Source organism: Paroedura picta, chromosome 17, assembly GCF_049243985.1.
Source record: "Paroedura picta isolate Pp20150507F chromosome 17, Ppicta_v3.0, whole genome shotgun sequence".
Lineage (NCBI taxonomy): Eukaryota > Metazoa > Chordata > Lepidosauria > Squamata > Gekkonidae > Paroedura > Paroedura picta.
Genome location: NC_135385.1, coordinates 17,652,896 through 17,670,645, shown reverse-complemented (window position 1 = coordinate 17,670,645; position 17,750 = coordinate 17,652,896). Strand labels below are relative to the sequence as shown.

The window sequence follows — 17,750 nt, the reverse complement described above, 5'->3', positions numbered from 1 at the left end:
CGTGGCGGCTAACAACACATAAAACATACAGTAAAGATTGGAAAAATCCATATAAACCTCAACCCCAGGACCCCTACTCCCCCCCCCCACAGTCTGCATATAGGGGACACCAGAGAAGGGGCAGGATCTTTTAGGAGCCTGGCCTCAACCCCAAGCGTGGCAGAAGATCTCCCTGTGGAAGTGAATCAGAACTTTATTGCTGAGCTATAACCATGAGCCATGAGATGGTGGTTTGGGAAAGAGACCAGTGTGTTCAGAGTACGTTCAAGTCAGGTCAGATCTTACTGCATGTAGCCACAGGCCATTAAAATATAAAAAGAAGAGTTCAGAGTCCTTTTGCTCAGCAGTTGCTGGGGGCAGCCAGAAGTGGCTTATCCTAGTGACACATGGCGCATAGGCTACAGGGCTCCCCCAGTGCTGTTTGGTTAGGGGGGCTTCATACTTATGCGTCTTGTGAACTGCAAGAATGTAAAAAATGGCAATACACATGGTCTGTTAGAAACTGAGCATGCACATCATTTATTAAGCATGCATGTGGACCACCAGCCACATAAACAGAATAAGGAGGAGGAGGAGGAGGAGGAGGAGGAGGAGGAGAAGGAGGAGGAGGAGGAGAAGGAGAAGGAGAAGGAGAAGGAGGAGGAGGAGGAGGAGGAGGAGGAGGAGGAGGAGGAGGAGGAGGAGGAGGAGGAGGAGGAGGAGGAGGAGGAGGAGGAGGAGGAGGAGGAGGAGGAGGAGGAGAAGGAGAAGGAGAAGGAGAAGGAGAAGGAGAAGGAGAAGGAGAAGGAGAAGGAGAAGGAGAAGGAGAAGGAGAAGGAGAAGGAAGAAGAGTTGGTTCTTCTATGCTGCTTTTCTCTACCCAAAGCGGCTCACAGTCACCTTCCCTATCCTCTCCCCATAACAGACACCCTGTGAGGTGGGTGAGGCTGAGAGAGCCCTGATATCGCTGCTTGGTCAGAACAGTTTTATCAGCTCCATGGTGAGCCCAAGGTCACCCAGCTGGCTGCATGTGGCGAAGTGCAGAATAGAACCCAGCATGCCAGATTAGAAGTCCGCACTCCTAAACACTACACCTAACTGGCTTGGTGGTCCCACCAAGGTTTGAGAAATGTTCTCAGCAAAGTAACGCAGTCATTTGCTTCCTACTATCTCAGGGGGGGAAGGTTAGTCATGCAGCACAAGTAACAGCGCCAGTTGTGTTTTGGTAAGGCACTGGGAATCGTTAAACTGGTGCTACGGGCCCTGCAAATCCTTAAGTCAGGCCTTGCAGCAATGGGCTGTGGGTTGGAGAACACTGACATGGAATGTCGAGCAATCCATGAGATCGGCGAGGGTGTCTTTCCTTCCCACGTTTTGGGTACCTCAGATTCCCACCACCTTCAGAGCACTCATAGGCCAAACGCTCAGGCAGGTCCCAAACAAAACTCTTCAGCAGGACACGCTCCAAAGCGATCCAGATGTCTTCGTCAGAGTGCTCATTCAGAGGATCAAGGTTCCTTCTGAGAGAATCTGGAAACAAGACCGGGTCCTGGAGGGAGTATATAAAATTATCTGCAGGTTTTGTAAGTATATGAAATGAAAGGTGCTTTCTGAAATTGACTTTGGCCTGGAAGCTCACAATTTATCTAGGCAAGAAAGAAAGTTTGGTGTCATTGCTATTAGAAACCAACTTCCTACCTGAGGGATAATGCTTATTTTCCTTCGGAGATCGTGAAGACCTAATTGGGCAATGTTGATTCCGTCAATCAAGATCTCACCCTCTGCTGCTTCTACTAGTCGGAGGAGGCCCATGGCTAAAGAGGATTTTCCAGCCCCTGTTCGTCCACATATGCCAATCTAGGAATATAACAGAATCATAGAATCACAGAGCTGGAAGGGACATCCTGGGTCATCTAGTCCAACCCCCTGCACTATGCAGGACACTCACAGCCCTCTCGCTCCTCCACTGTCACCTGCCACCCCCTTGAGCCTTCACAGAATCAGACTCTCCGTCAGATGGCTCTCCAGCCTTTGTTTAAAAATCTCCAAAGATGGAGAACCCACCACCTCCCGAGGAAGCCTGTTCCACTGAGGAACCGCTCTGACTGTCAGGAACTTCTTCCGGATGTTTAGATGGAATTTCTTTTGAATTCATTTCATCCCATTCGTTCTGGTCTGTCCCTCCATGGGCAAACGAGAACAATTCTGCTCCTGAAGTCTGCGAAGAAGCATCTGAATGGCTCTTGAGGCTTTTACAGTGGAGGCCCCCATCTTATAGAATTGCCTCCTCAAGAAGTCATGAGATTATGGCCAGGGTCACTAAATTTTGAATTGAAATACTTAATTCTCAAGAGTAAGTTCTTTTGGTATATCTTTATTAATAACTGTTTTGATGCTTATATTTTTGCCTGCTCTGCTTTTCTGCCACATAGATTTTGTAATTCTGGAATGCCAATAAAGGTGAATGAATGAATGCATCTTGCCTTTAAAGAAATTACTTAAAATCTCATTAGGTTTGTATTTGAAAGAAATGCTTTACAACAGCATTTGCCTATTAAATTCACTAAAGGATGGGACAACCCTGGATGACTTACTTTTTCTTGTTCATAAATCTTTATGTTGACATTCTTCAGTGATAACTCCAAGTCTGGCCTGTAGCGTAAACTGTAACCTTTAAATTCAATCGCTCCTTCAGACGGCCAATTCTCAGTTAGAAAATTACTACGCAAAGTCCAAGGACCCTGAATGAAGCATAAAACAACATCTCATATTCAGGACCCAGGAGACTCATGATCACACAACTACATAGCAACAAAGAAGGTGTAGGTGAAAATTTCACTTGGATGTTTTATATATTAGAGCATGCTTGGTTTTTCTGCAGACCACAAATAGTCTTGAATATAAAGTCCTTTTGCCCATCTTAATGAGAAGGTATCTCATTAAGAAGATGGGGAAGAAATGGAGATAGTGACAGATTTTATTTTCTTGGGCTCCAAGATCACTGCAGATGGGGACTGCAGCAAAGAAATTAAAAGACGCTTGCTCCTGGGGAGGAAAGCTATGGCAAATCTAGACAGCATCCTAAAAAGCAGAGACATCACCCTGCCAACAAAAGTGCGTCTAGTCAAGGCTATGGTCTTCCCAGTTGCAATGTATGGCTGCGAAAGTTGGACCATAAGGAAGGCCGAGCATCAAAGAATTGAGGCTTTTGAACTCTGGTGCTGGAGAAGACTCTTGCGAGTCCCTTGGACTGCAAGGCGAACAAACCGGTCAGTCCTAGAGGAGATCAGCCCTGCCTGCTCTTTAGAAGGCCAGATCCTGAAGATGAAACTCAAATCCTTTGGCCCCCTCATGAGAAGGAAGGACTCCCTGGAGAAGAGCCTGATGCTGGGAGCGATCGAGGGCAAAAGAAGAAGGGGACGACAGAGAATGAGGTGGCTGGATGGAGTCACTGAAGCAGTCGGTGCAAACTTAAATGGACTCCGGGGAATGGTAGAGGACAGGAAGGCCTGGAGGATCATTGTCCATGGGGTCGCGATGGGTCGGACACGACTTCGCACATAACAACAACAAATGAGAAGGCATCAGTCATTTCAAGCATTATCAGAGAATTCTTAGCAAAAGAGGAAGAGTTGGTTTTGATAGCCTGATTTTCACTGACTGAAGGAGTCTCAAAGCAGCTTACAATCACCTTCCCTTCCTCTCTCCACAACAGACAGGTAGGTAGGCGAGGCTGAGAGAATTTCTGACGGGACTGCTCGGTCAAAACAGCTCTATCAGGGCTGTGAGGAGCCCAAGGTCACCCAGCTGGCTGCATGTGAAGGAGTGGGGAATCAAACCCAGCACGCCAGATTAGAAGCTGCTGCTCTTAACCACTAGACCAAGCTGGCTCTGGCTTCACCCTCTGAAATAATAGCATGTGGGTGGGGAAAGAGATAAGCAAGCCTCTCCACAGCTCTTTCTCCACTTGGAAGTACTTTTCCCCCAGCCACTTGTTGTGCGTTCAGTTATCATACACAAGAATCGTTAATTTATAGTTTGTCCTTAACTTAACAGAGGCAATTTAACTCAGCCTTCGACAGGGCAGGAAGAAGTGGCTAAAGGCTTTGCGTGCGAAAGAAACTTAAATGCAGAAGAACGGAAAATTAACAGCAACTGACTTCTTTGGGCGTCTCCAAGTAATCGCGCACTCTCTCTACTGACACCATATTGTTCTCCGTTTCGGCCAAGGAGCGCACCATCCAGTTCAATATGCCTGTCACCTGGGAAAAGGAAAGAGAAATCCAAGTTGTGACTCCCAATGCAGAAGCCACGAAAAGATATTTTCTTAACAGCCCCCTCCAGCACACGAACAGACCAGTGCCTCCCATATCACCATGTCTTACCACACTTAAGGAGGTCAGTGTTAAAAGACAATGGTGGATTAATAATTGTAGTAGCTAGGGAACAGTTAAAAGGCCTCTGAGAAAAGGGGAGAATTGGAGGAACAGTTGAAAACTTCCAAGCCCTGGAAGAAACTCTTCAAAATGAGAGGTGCTAAGAAGAAGAAGAAGAGTTGGTTCTTATATGCCGCTTTTCTCTACCCGAAGGAGGCTCAAAGTGGCTTACAGTCGCCTTCCCTTTCCTCTCCCCACAACAGACACCCTATGAGGGAGGTGAGGCTGAGAGAGCCCTGAGATTACTGAAGAAGAAGAAGAGTTGGTTCTTATATGCCGCTTTTCTCTACCCGAAGGAGTCTCAAAGTGGCTTACAATCGCCTTCCCTTTCCTCTCCCCACAACAGACACCCTGTGAGGTGGGTGAGGCTGAGAGAGCCCTGATATTCCTGCCCGGTCAGAACAGTTTTATCAGTGCTGTGGCGAGCCCAAGGTCACCCAGCTGGCTGCATGTGGGGGAGTGGGAAATCAAACCCGGCTCACCAGAATAGAATCCGCACTCCTAACCACGACACCAAACTGGCTCTCAGAAGTATTGCAATCCCGCGCACACACAGGGCCTGATCCCACTGATCCACAGCACTGCCGTAACATTTTAATATTGCAGTTGCATTATTATATACCATATACAATTTAGCTCTGGCAGCCCTTACAGTGTTTATAGTATTTGGAATATCCTTCTAATGGAGGTTAGTGGGTTATTACTGAGGACTTTGTGTCCCGCCACGAGCCACTGGGATGGGAGTGGCGGGATATCAACATCATAAATAAATAAAATCAAACAAATAAAAGGAAGGGATGTCTCAGGCTGGTCTCACTGCATGCTGCATTCCTTGCCTCAAGCACCGTACAACTGGGCCACACAAGGAGATTCACTCATCTACTGGCCCAGATACACCGATGCTTTTGCTGGTTCCCCCTCAAGAGTTAGGCTAAACCCTTTGAATTCATACTTTGTCACCCAGCAGTGGCCAAAGCTAGAACTAACTGCAAACACGCTTGTGTGTTCCCAGTGATCGGGGGCTTGTAAACAAGAGATGGGCATGTAGAGATTTGCCAAATTCGGTCCCTGCACTTTTAGAATTTTAGAATTCTTCTGCTGCAATTCTGTCCTTTCCTGCCAAAGTTGATCACCAAACTTAAAAGCATATAAACCTCTCTCACCAGAGAGAAGTTAGAATGGCTGGATTTTAAAACGGGTATACAAATTATGTGGGTTTTGTTTTTCATATGAGAGTTGCAACTCACCCTGAGCCTTTGGGGGAATAATCTTAATTCGTTAATTCATCCACCCACCCACCCACCCACCCACCCATCCATCCACCCACCCACCCACCCATCCATCCATCCATCCATCCATCCATCCATCCATCCATCCATCCATCCATCCATCCATCCATCCATCCATCCATCCATCCATCCATCCATCCATTCATTCATTCATTCATTCATTCATTCATTCATTCTTCTATCCATCCATCCATCCCTCCATCCATTCATTCATTCATTCTCATTCATTCATTCATATGCTGCTCCTCTACGAACATTCTTGGGGCAGCTTACATCAACGAATAAAAATTCATACAGCGTTCAAATTCGAAATATATTAAAACCAACACATTCCAACTTCAGGGCCCTTAAGAACCTGGCTGTTAATGGTGTCCAATTACAGGCCAGGCACAGAACGGAGGCTAATGGGGTTTTGTTGTTGTTGTTATTATTATTATTATCATCATCATCATCATCATTATTATTATTAATAATATTAATATTGATGATGATGATGCTCCAGGAGGGCCCTGTCTATTGCAAGGAGTGATCATTTCCCCAGGATTCACTCCACCACTAGCAATCATAGAATCCTAGAATCATAGAGTTGGAAGGGGCCATAGAGGCCATCTAGTCCAACCCCCTGCTCAACGCAGGATCAGCCCTAAGCATCCTAAAGCATCCAAGAAAAGTGTGTCTCCAACCTTTGCTTGAAGACTGCCAGTGAGGGGGAGCTCGCCACCTCCTTAGGCAGCCTATTCCACTGCTGAACTACTCTGACTGTGAAATTTTTTCCCCTGATATCTAGCCTATATCGTTGTACTTGAAGTTTAAACCCATTACTGCGCGTCCTCTCCTCTGCAGCCAACAGAAACAGCCTCCTGCCCTCCTCCACGTGACAAACTTTCAAATACTTAAAGAGGGCTATCATGTCCCCTCTCAACCTCCTCTTCTCCAGGCTGAACATTCCCAAGTCCCTCAACCTATCTTCATAGGGCTTGGTCCCTTGGCCCCAGATCATCCTCGTCGCTCTCCTCTGTACCCTTTCAATCCATGCTGTTGGTCCCACGGATTCTCTTCCGTGGAAGTTACAGTTCCCGCACCCCGATCCCTCCGTTCCTTTGCTCCTTCGGGGAACGGCACTCTGTGCTTTCCAGCCCTGTACAGAGCAGAAGGCTCGACCAGTCGCTGCTGCCTTTCACGGGGGATGAAAGAACACTAAAAGATTATCACAGCTCAGTCAGAATGAGGTCGGTCTGACGGAGACATCAAAATCAAAGACGGAGGACACGTCATGCAGACGTTCTAATCAGAAACCAAAGGACGTATTTTTGTCAGCTCTCGAGCGAAAGTTGTACTTCCTGCTTCTAACAATTCAAACGCCCCTCCTCTATTAATCCTGATGAGAAGCTTTTGACCTATTTGATTTCATACTTAAAAAAAGAAAGAAAAAGGAACCCCCTTCTAAATAAAGATACGAACACGTATGGCTCAGGAAAAGACGTGGGAGGTGCATGGATTTCGAGCATAGTGATGCCCACCTAGTTCAGGTGAATCAACATCTCAAACTAGTTCCTGATGGCAGTGCCTTCACTGGACATGCAAGGCTGCAAGGGGCCATCCAGGCCATCTAGTCCAACCCCCTGCTTGAATGTAGGACCAGCCTAAAGCATCCAGGATAAGTGTCCGGCCTCTGCTTCCAGACCACCAGTGAGGGGGAGCTCACCACCTCCTTAGGCAGCCCAGTCCACTGTTGAACTATTCTGACTGTGGATTCCACCCACCCACCCTGATATCTAGATGGAAATAGGGTTGGGACCCATTCCTGCAGGTCCTCTCCTCTGCTGCCAGCAGGAACCTTTCCCTGCCCTCCTCAAAGTGACAACCTTTCAACTACTTAAAGAGGGCTATCATGTCCCCTCTCAACCTCCTCTTCTCCAGGCTGAACGTTCCCAAGTCCAGATTCAAATGGGTAGCCGTGTTGGTCTGATGTAGCACAATAAAATCGAGTGCAAGCACTCGAAATAGTCTGAGGAAGAGTACTTGCACCCGAAAGCTCACGCCTTGAATAAATCTTGGTTGGTCTTAAAGGTGCTACTAGACTCTGATTCCCCTCAGCTTTTCCTCATCTCTGTCTTCTGCACCTTCTCAGGTTTGACCACATCCTTGTTGAAGGGAGGCCTCCGGAACTGCACCAGGACTCCAGGAGGGTCTGCCCAATGCGACATGCAGGGGGACCATGACCTGTTGCGATTCTGATGAGATGCCTCTGTAGATACAGCCCAAGACTTGATTGGCCTTCTTTAACTGGGGCACAAACATTATATTTGAGTCATGGCATTGAATTCCGAAGCTGTTGGCGTCCCTTCCTGACTCGGCCCCCACCTTCTCTCCTGGGGTCACCAGAGCGACCCCCCCCCCCGAGGGACGGATTCTCCGGCAGAGGAAAGCTCCAAGACCCATTGTGATGCGGGCTCAGAACGGGGCTTTCCATTGGGCGCCCAGGGCCCAACCGTCATTTCAGGCCAAGAAGATGGCAAAAATGGCAGCCGACCTTGTAAGTAGGACCTTAAATTAATGCTTATAGTTGAGAGGGGTGGGGGGAGGGGGGAATAGAAAGGGCCGTTTGGTGCCAGGAAGGGGCTGGGCAGGCAGGGCAGCGGAGGGGAGGGGAGGGGAAGCCGTGCCTGTCCTCCCTCCCTGGCATCTTGCCCTCAGGCTGCCCCCAGGCAGGAAATTCACCCATCCCCATTTCTTCCTGCAGGTGCTAGAAGACATTGAGGAAGACAGTTGGAGTATGGTAAGTCTTCCAGGGGGTTTATGTTGGGCAGCACAGTGGGGTTGACGGGTCAGAGGGACAATGTCTAACGCTTTTTTTCTTCTCTCCTTTCCAACAGGATAGTGACTATTCGCTGGAGCGGGCATCAACTCCCAGTGGGTTCGTCTCCAGCTGGGCCTCTGGATCCACTGGGTCCTCTGAAGATGTAACGTCTGTGGTAAGTCCAGCTCAGCCCCCAGACCCCCGTCCTGCCCGTGAGGCCCCCTCCCTGAATCCCCCTCTCTGGCCTTTATCACAGGCTGATTGGTGCCCCTCTCTTTTGCCCGCAGGCACAGTCCGAGGAGTTTGGACAGGAGGAGGAAGAAGAGAAGGAGGAAGAAGAAGAGGAGGAGGAGGAGAAAGAAGAGGAGGAGGAGGAGGAGAAAGAAGAGGAAGAGGAAGAAGAACAAATTGAGGAAATAATCATGAGCCCGGAGCCCTCTGCAGCCGGCCCTCCACCAGCCCCACCCCGCATTGCCTGGGCCGCCCCGCAAGCGGCCCAGGGGTGCTGGGTGGGGCTACGCCGCCGGCTGCGGAGGGGCCTCCGGCGGCTCTTGGCCACTTGTAAATTTTGTAAATAGTTCTGTTTTATTATAAAGTTTTGTTCTTATTATAAAGCATCTTTGTGTTTTCTTCTAGGCCTTGTCAATTTTCAGGGAAATCCCTGGAGATTTACAGGCTGCATCCCGGGGAAGGGGGTTTAGGAGGAAGAGGGTGTATAAATTGTTTAACCTGACATATAGAGTGTGGTTTTTGGCCTTCTTGGCTGAAGAATCGTAGAATCCTGGAGTGGAAAGGGACCTCCAGGGTCATCTAGTCCAACCCCCTGCAGAAAGCAGGACATTCACCACTCCCTGCCCACATACAGCGACCCTAGTTCCAAACCCCCCAAAACAATACAAAATTATTATAACAACAAGGTGAGAACAGGAAAGCCGGTCGGCCCTTTTTGGAAACGCTTCTGTTAAGCTGTTGGAAGGCTAAAAAGGCAGAGCAGGACACAGAAACGGCTGAAAATCACAGCGCTTCAGGAATGGTAGGACCACGGAGTTGGGAGGTACCTCCAGGGTCATCTAGTCCCACCCCCTGCAGAACGCAGGAAACTCACAACTCCCTGCCCACCCATGGTGACCCCAATTCCGTGCCCAGACCCTAATTCCCTTCTGACCACCCCCTTAAAGGTAAAGGTATCCCCTGTGCAAGCACCGAGTCATGTCTGGCCCTTGGGGTGACGCCCTCCAGAACTTCGCTCGGGGGACGAGGGAGGCCTGCATTTCTCCTCCTGACTGCAAACTGGGCAGCAGAGGGGTTGGACTAGATGACCCTGGGGGTCCCAGCCAGCTCAGAGCCCCTGCAAACGAAGGCCACTGCCTGAGCAGGGGGTTGGACTAGATGACCCAGGAGGCCCCTTCCAACTCTAGGATTCTATGAAGGGTGCTCTGCTATGCCGCATAAACAACAAAGCCAGTTGTGCTCTGCTGGTGCTGGTGCTACGGGCCTTTAAAGCAGGCCCTTTAACAGCTCTTGAATGGGCCCTTAAGTCCTTAAAGCATGCCTGGCTCCACAAGTAAGATTGGTAACATGTATGTGTGTGTGTGTGGGGGGGGGGGTTGTATTCAGGGGGTCCTCATAACCTGAAACCATTATTTAGTTCGTGCATAACTATGGCTCTGTGAACATCACACGGCCCGTTCACAAGCTAGATGTTTGGTTTCCTCCTTTCTTCCTTTTCCATGCCCGCGAGCCGCGCCCGCACATTGGGCCGCGCCCGCGAGCCACGCCCGCAGGTTGGGGACCACTGGTATACGGCACTGGTCAGACCACACCTGGAGTACTGTGCAGTTCTGGAGGCCTCACTTCAAGAAGGACGTAGATAAAATTGAAAGGGTACAGAGGAGAGCGACGAGGATGATCTGGGGCCAAGGGACCAAGCCCTATGAAGATAGGTTGAGGGACGTGGGAATGTTCAGCCTGGAGAAAAGGAGGGTGAGAGGGGACATGATAGCCCTCTTTAAGTCTTTGAAAGTTTGTCACTTGGAGGAGGGCAGGATGCTGTTTCTGTTGGCTGCAGAGGAGAGGACACGCAGTAATGGGTTTAAACTTCAAGTACAACGATATAGGCTAGATATCAGGAAAAAGTTTTTCACAGTCAGAGTAGTTCAGCAGTTGAATAGGCTGCCTAAGGAGGTGGTGAGCTCCCCCTCACTGGCAGTCTTCAAGCAAAGGTTGGATACACACTTTTCTTGGATGCTTTAGGATGCTTTGGGCTGATCCTGCGTTGAGCAGGGGGTTGGACTAGATGGCCTCTATGGCCCATTCCAACTCTATGATTCTATGAGCTACATGACCATTCCTAAGCATGTCTTACAGTGGGAGTAGAACCCTAGAGTTGGAAGGGACCATGCAGGGCATCTAGTCCAACCTCCTGCTGCTCAATGGAGGATCAGACTAAAGCATCCAGGATCAACTGGGGGAGGGCGTAATCTTCTCCTTGTGCATAGGTTGTCTGCCCTAAATTGCACCCTCCAAGCTGGGGGAAGAGGGGCCGTGGGATTGCTGCCAAGACACTGCGGAAGGGGGTTCTTCCCACATATCCCACACCAGTTCACTTACTAAAATCATGACCGCTATTTCCCTTGCTTTTAGCGTCAGTGGGAGGGAGATACGTACATCTGTTTTTCCCCTAGCAGAGCTAAAAGCAGTCATGGGGGAGATTTTGATAGGATGAGGAGTATAAACTAACCCTATTCCTCCTCCCCCCGACCCCAGTTCCATACTGCACATTCCTTTTGAACCTTTGCAGGCCTGCTTTTTGAGGTTAATTTCTGTTTTGGTTGAGCATTTTGTTTTGTTTACCAGTTAAGGATGTCAGGCTGCGTTACAGGTCAGGTCAGGATGGTCGGTACCTGAAGACCTCCTGGGAAGCCCCCCCCCCTCCACCCTATGTGACCACTTTTTATTAGAATCTTGTAAAGGTAAAGGTATCCCCTGTGCAAGCACCAGGTCATGCCTGACCCTCCAGCGTTTCCATGGCAGACTCAATACGGGGTGGTTTGCCAGTGCCTTCCCCAGTCATTACCGTCTACCCCCCACCAAGCTGGGTACTCATTTTACCGACCTCGGAAGGATGGAAGGCTGAGCCAACCTTGAGCCGGCTGCTGGGATCGAACTCCCAGCCTCATGGGCAGACAGCTTCAGACAGCATTTCTGCTGCCTTCCCACCCTGCACCACAAGAGGCTCATAGATTCACACAAGAGAACCTATGGTATGAAGTAATAAATGCAGGCTATCAATGCGACGTCTAATGCATGCAAGGGTTTTCTTTTAAAGGTTACCTGCAGAGCACAAGAAACAGAAAAGCCCACCATCCCTGGGCTGAGGTGCGGCTTGCTCGCCACGGCAAGTACGGCTGCGGTCAGGACAAGGCCGTTCCCCAGGAGCTCCAGGTTCGTCGCGAGCCACCTGGAACGCAAAGTGTTGGCCCTTCACCATCCTCACGGTGATTGGGACTGGATTCCAAATTGCACGTGGTTCGAGTTGAACCGAGGCAGCAAAAAGAGAAGGATGCTCCCTTCCTGTCTAATGTCTAGGATGAAGCCTCTCTTCATCTGCACCCCATCCTTGCACTCACCAGAAACCAGCAATGGGCTAAAAAGCTCCTGTCCTACCTTTCCCCCAAAGTGGGACCAAAGAAGGCCACGAGGAGCACAAGGACGTGATGTAGCTCTGTGCCTCTAACCCAGGGGTGGGCAAACTGTGGTCCTCCAGATGTCCATGGGCTGCAAGTCCCATGAGCCCCTGCCAGCGAATGCTGGCAGGGGCTCATGGGACTTGCAGTCCATGGACATCTGGAGGACCACAGTTTGCCCACCCCTGCTCTAACCCCTCCTTTCCTGTCTTGCAAGCATTTCAAGGACATCTACTTGGCCTCTGTGTGCGGTGGGAAGCAGGAGTCGATGGACTCCTGCTCTGATCCTGTACGGCTCCATTTATGTCCCAAAATTCATGGTCGTCGTGCGCGCACAACGCACAACTCTGGGTGGTGAGACTAAACAGCGACATGGCTTTCCACCCGCCCCGCCCCTACCACCCGTTCACGTTCCCCTTCCGAGACTGCGGCTCTGCCTACCTGTCGGCCACCACGGCAGGGAAAGCGGCTCTCTGGTTTTCATCCACCTTGACGTCACTCTGCCAAACAAAGCGCTGCTGGTCTCTGTAGGCACGGATGCCGCTGCTCCCTTGAAAGGTCTCCGCAATGTGGGAATAGACAGAGGAACGGCTGCGGGCCTCCAGGCGCTTGAGCTGGCAGGAGGTGGCGACGAAGAAGCTCTGAAGGAGCGTGAAAGAAAGAGGCAAGTTAGAAGCTGAGGGTCTGCTGTGATCTCCCAAGGGTGGGGCTTGGCCTATTTGTAGCCTGGCACGTGTTACTCGTGAGGCAGGAGCCCCTGGAAAGATGCAACAGTGGAGAGACAGAACACAAGTGGGAAGTTGATCCTGCAAAACAATTTGCGATACATTTTTGGCCAACCCCACTCCTAACCAAAGGCCAGGATCTTAATTAAATTTAAAAAATTATCCGTTAATAAATGAGCAACTGGGACCATGATAACCCCCGGTCCGTTACTGGCTGATAAATTAACCCATATTCAAATCTAACACAAGTGTTGTGTTAGATTTGAATATGGGTTAATAGTTCTTTTTTTTTAAAACCCTCAAAGCTTTGTTCTAAGTTCTCAGCTAAGTCGTCACATTTCCATCTTTTTAAAAAGGTTTGAAGAAGAGTTGGTTCTTATATGTCACTTTTCTCTACCCGAAGGAGTCTCAAAGCGGCTTACAGTCGCCTTCCCTTTCCTCTCCCCACAACAGACACCCTGTGAGGTGGGTGAGGCTGGGAGAGCCCTGAGATTACTAAAGGAGAAGAAGAAGAGTTGGTTCTTATATGCTGCTTGTCTCTCCCAGAAGGAGTCTCAAAGCAATCCCCTTTCCCTTTCCTCTCCCCACAACAGACACCCTGTGAGGTGAGTGAGGCTGAGAGAGCCCTAATATTCCTGCTCCGTCAGAACAGTTTTATCAGTGCCGTGGCGAGCCCAAGGTCACCCAGCTGGCTGCATGTAGGGGAGCGCAGAATCGAACCTAGCATGCCAGATTAGAAGTCCACCTAACCACTACACCAAACTGGCTCTCTTAGTGTTTGGACCCACTTCACAGTGCTGAGATTGGTATCAACGCCGCTGCCAGGGAAGAGACTGAAAGCAGCTCTTCCGCATCCGTGTCATCCATTTCCTCCAGACCTCCTGAGACGATTTTGGGGGCAAACTCGTTCCCTCTTGGGAGTCCTGCCACAGTGGCGAACCTGGCAGCCTGGTGATGGAGGCCCTTCATACCTGGAACGCCGCGTACAAGGCCGTCAGGGGGACGATGGCGACCACCGCGATGGGCGTGGCCACTATGATCGCGATGTAAATCTCCAGCAGATGGAACACGAATCCAAGCAAGGACTTCAGCTTGTCTGGGATGATGGAATCCACAGAATCCATTTCCTTGGAGAAGCGGTTCAGCAGGTCCCCAGTGGGCGTCTGTTCAAAGAACATCATGGGCGATCGGACAATGTCCCGGAGAAGGCGTGCAAAGAGCCTGCGGGACGCCACTGCCCCAGCCAGGAACACAGCGGCGGCCGACCCGAATTTGCTGAGAGCTGCAATGCAGGACGAGAGATTGGCGTTGGCTCAGAAGGACGTGGTTTCTTTTTGGAGCTAACTAGAATGATAACCTGGAAACTAGTCCTGTCTAAATGAAGAAATACCAAGTATTGTGTCAGTTCCTTAGAGACAAATGACCAAAGGCAGAAACAGGGGGCGGGAGCCAAGCGACGGGGAGAAAATGCATCAACAATAAAAACTTCTCCACTATAAAAGCCAACATTTAGAAGCATTAACTGCCGTTGACTATTTCACACGGATAAAATGAGCCATAAAAGCAATAAAACTAATAAAGCTGTTAAAATATAAAACAAAAGATTAAGAGGCGTGCGATACATCTACTAACCAGAAAACCTAAGAAGTTCTGTGGACCTATTATGGCTATACACGAGTGACCCATTCTTTCCTAATTCTTAAAGCTAGCCACGCAAATTTTTCTACTTTGCTAGTTAACAAATTATCTGTATCTGATAGCAATATTTGCAGGCGATGCTTTCTCAGGTCGTGAGGGAAGCTGGGTCCTCATTTGACCGACCTCGGAAGGAGGGAAGGCTGAGTCAACCTTGAGCTGGCTGCTGGGATCGAACTCCCAGCCTCACGGGCAGAGCTTTCAGACTGCATGTCTGCTGCCTTACCACTCTGCACCACAAGAGGCTCTTGTATTCTAATATTATCTCCCCAAAAGCTGTAGCCCTTTGCACTGCACACCCGAATGTGGCTTTTCTGTCCTAAAATAACGAGGCCCCTGCTTCCAACAACACCACCAGCAAGTGCATTCTGGAGGGAAAATGAGCCTGCAAGCATACCTTGAGCAACACCGAGGGAAAAAAACACTCCCACGCGGAGTTGCGTGTGTTGCTGCGTTCCATTGCAGACGGGGTCGTTGGCCCAGAGGCTCAGCCAGTAGCTGCGGCTGAAAGAGGCCACTTGCTGACAGATGAAGAGAAATACTATGTAGGCCCAAAAGAGGGAGCCTCCTGCTCTCAGGTAGCTGAGGTAGACTGAAGACTTGACCTAGAGCAAAAGGGAGGAAGTGAGAGGGGGACGAAAGAGGACAGGGAACACTGAAATGGCCGACAAAACAACGAGCAAACAAAGCAAGACGCCAAGCAGGAACCACCAGCTCACCGAACAAATTTAGAGTTTTATTCAAGGGAGGAGCTTCCATGGGCATGAAGAAGAAGAAGAAGAGTTGGTTCTTATATGCCGCTTTTCCCTACCCGAAGGAGGCTCAAAGCGGCTTACAGTCGACTTCCCTTTCCTCTCCCCACAACAGACACCCTGTGAGGTGGGTGAGGCTGAGAGAGCCCTGATATCACTGCTCAGTCAGAACAGTTTTATCAGTGCCATGGCGAGCCCAAGGTCACTCAGCTGGTTGCATGTGGGGGAGCGCAGAATCGAACCCGGCTTGCCAGATTAGAAGCCCGCACTCCTAACCACTACACCAAACTGGCTCTCTCTACACCAAACACGCACACCCCCTCGGATACAGCGTCAGGGAATGGCGGCCGTCGGTTCAAACTTATAGGTCACGTGTGACAATCATTTAACATGCGGCATAATGGAAACGGTTGGCAGGTTCCAGAGATAAACCAGGGGGGGGGGGGAAATCCAGCCATTTGGATTTTGTTTGTATTCACGTGAGATTGAATTGCACGGGAAGCATTTGGCGGGCAATAAAAAGGTAAAAGAATAATGGACAGGCTGTTGCTGACAGCAGCAACTTGCCCTTTTGCCCCTTGCATGTCCCACCTATGAAGCAGCCAAGGGTTGCAGTGTCTCTCCCACCCTCCCCCTGCATGTCTGCAAAGCTCAGGAGCTGCTTTTAAGGTGGAAACCACCTTAGGCTGCTGTCTTATGCAACGCTGAACAAAAGGCATGCTTTCCTGTGGGTGAACAAACGCTGCTCACTTCCAGCCTAGTATCATTTAGTAAACTGCTTGCGACAGCAAAACATAACCAAAAAAGCCTCCACATCCTGGAAGTGGGGAAAAGTCTTCCAAGTTACCCTGCCGGTAAATTCTCTCTCTCCTCCTGTTTTCAGTGCTGTCATTCCGCCCTTTGAAGGTCTGTATCCACCTCCCTCGCGTCTGCTCTCGAAAAAAAATGTTAAACAAAGTTTTAGGATTGAAAACATCCATTGCCCTGCATCGCAAGCGCCTTCCTTGTCACACAATAAGCTATCCTGCTGCTAATTGCAACAGTTTATTATTACGAAATCTTCACCCTTCGATCGGCTTACAAATATAACCCCCCCCCCATGCACACCTTTTAAAACCAGAGGCATCAAAGAGAAATAAAGGAGCCATAAAATAAAACCCAAACCACCATACTTACAGCACAGTCTTAATAAAACTTGTGTCCAGCTTAATAGACCTGAGTAGCATTCTGAGTAGATTATATTCACATTTATCGTGCACAGTTTATAAAGTTAAAGATATAAACGAAGCCCAGAGGCTAATCATCATTGAAATAACGTAACATGCACCGTACAGTGCTTGTCCTAATGTGTTTGGACCCCAAAATGGGTCTTCCTCAGAGGTCTAGTCCTGAACACACACGTCATGCAGTAGAGAATGCAGATAGCAGCCTTTCCAGGTCCTGGAGGGAGGGAGAGGCCATTCGCTGAGTTCTCCCCCCCCCCCAATCTAGCACCTGTTGTATTCCTGAATGCAGCAGGGTTTGCCCCTAGTAAAAATATAAAAGAAATCCCCGCTGAGGGTCTCTGAACTTAGGCATCCCTTTCAGACGCAGTGCAATGTCCACTCACTCCGCAAACTTTCCTTGATGGTCCACATGCCCCGGTGGGATCATCTCATGGCCAGCCCCTGCACCTGTTGGAATCAAAGCCTGTGAAAACGTGCGGCTCAGTCACATGGGAAAGGCAACACCTTCCGTCCACAGGAGCCTGCCCACCTGTCCAGATTCTGTTCCCACAGCTTTTTAGGTGAGTAGCTACGGGAGGTAATTGACATGCCAGCCAAAGAGTAGCTAGGAGAGGTAATTGACATGCCAGCCAAAGAGTAGCTAGGAGAGGTAATTGACATGCCAGCCAAAGAGTAGCTAGGAGAGGTAATTGACATGCCAGCCAAAGCTAGGAGAGGTAATTGACATGCTAGCCAAAGAGTAGCTATGAGAGGTAATTGACATGCTAGCCAAAGAGTAGCTACCAGAGGTAATTGACATGCTAGCCAAAGAGTAGCTATGAGAGGTAATTGACATGCTAGCCAAAGAGTAGCTACCAGAGGTAATTGACATGCTAGCCAAAGAGTAGCTATGAGAGGTAATTGACATGCTAGCCAAAGAGTAGCTACCAGAGGTAATTGACATGCTAGCCAAAGAGTAGCTATGAGAGGTAATTGACATGCCAGCCAAAGAGTAGCTATGAGAGGTAATTGACATGCCAGCCAAAGAGTAGCTACCAGAGGTAATTGACATGCTAGCCAAAGTGTAACATGATAATAAGGTGAATGTCCTTCTCTGATTCTCAACTGCTCTTAGCATTCCATGCCTTTTGGGGCCTGCTCAGTTCTCACCAGGCCATGCTTC

At 49.4% G+C, this 17,750-nt stretch overlaps 1 protein-coding gene across 4 annotated transcripts in view; it reads right to left on the bottom strand.

Moving 5' to 3' along the window:
* LOC143826947 (ATP-binding cassette sub-family C member 6-like) overlaps positions 1 to 17,750 on the bottom strand; it is a 42,076-nt gene that overhangs the window by 3,207 nt on the left and 21,119 nt on the right. For all 4 annotated transcript variants that reach the window (XM_077315983.1, XM_077315982.1, XM_077315984.1 and 1 more), the window contains 10 exons: positions 16,972 to 17,035; positions 16,210 to 16,291; positions 15,008 to 15,215; positions 13,887 to 14,197; positions 12,632 to 12,831; positions 11,838 to 11,964; positions 4,140 to 4,241; positions 2,574 to 2,720; positions 1,678 to 1,836; positions 1,362 to 1,528 (listed from right to left, as the gene is read on the bottom strand). In XM_077315983.1, coding sequence (XP_077172098.1) covers positions 1,362 to 1,528; positions 1,678 to 1,836; positions 2,574 to 2,720; positions 4,140 to 4,241; positions 11,838 to 11,964; positions 12,632 to 12,831; positions 13,887 to 14,197; positions 15,008 to 15,215; positions 16,210 to 16,291; positions 16,972 to 17,035 — 1,567 coding nt within the window. The remainder of the gene's footprint in view (positions 1 to 1,361; positions 1,529 to 1,677; positions 1,837 to 2,573; positions 2,721 to 4,139; positions 4,242 to 11,837; positions 11,965 to 12,631; positions 12,832 to 13,886; positions 14,198 to 15,007; positions 15,216 to 16,209; positions 16,292 to 16,971; positions 17,036 to 17,750) is intronic.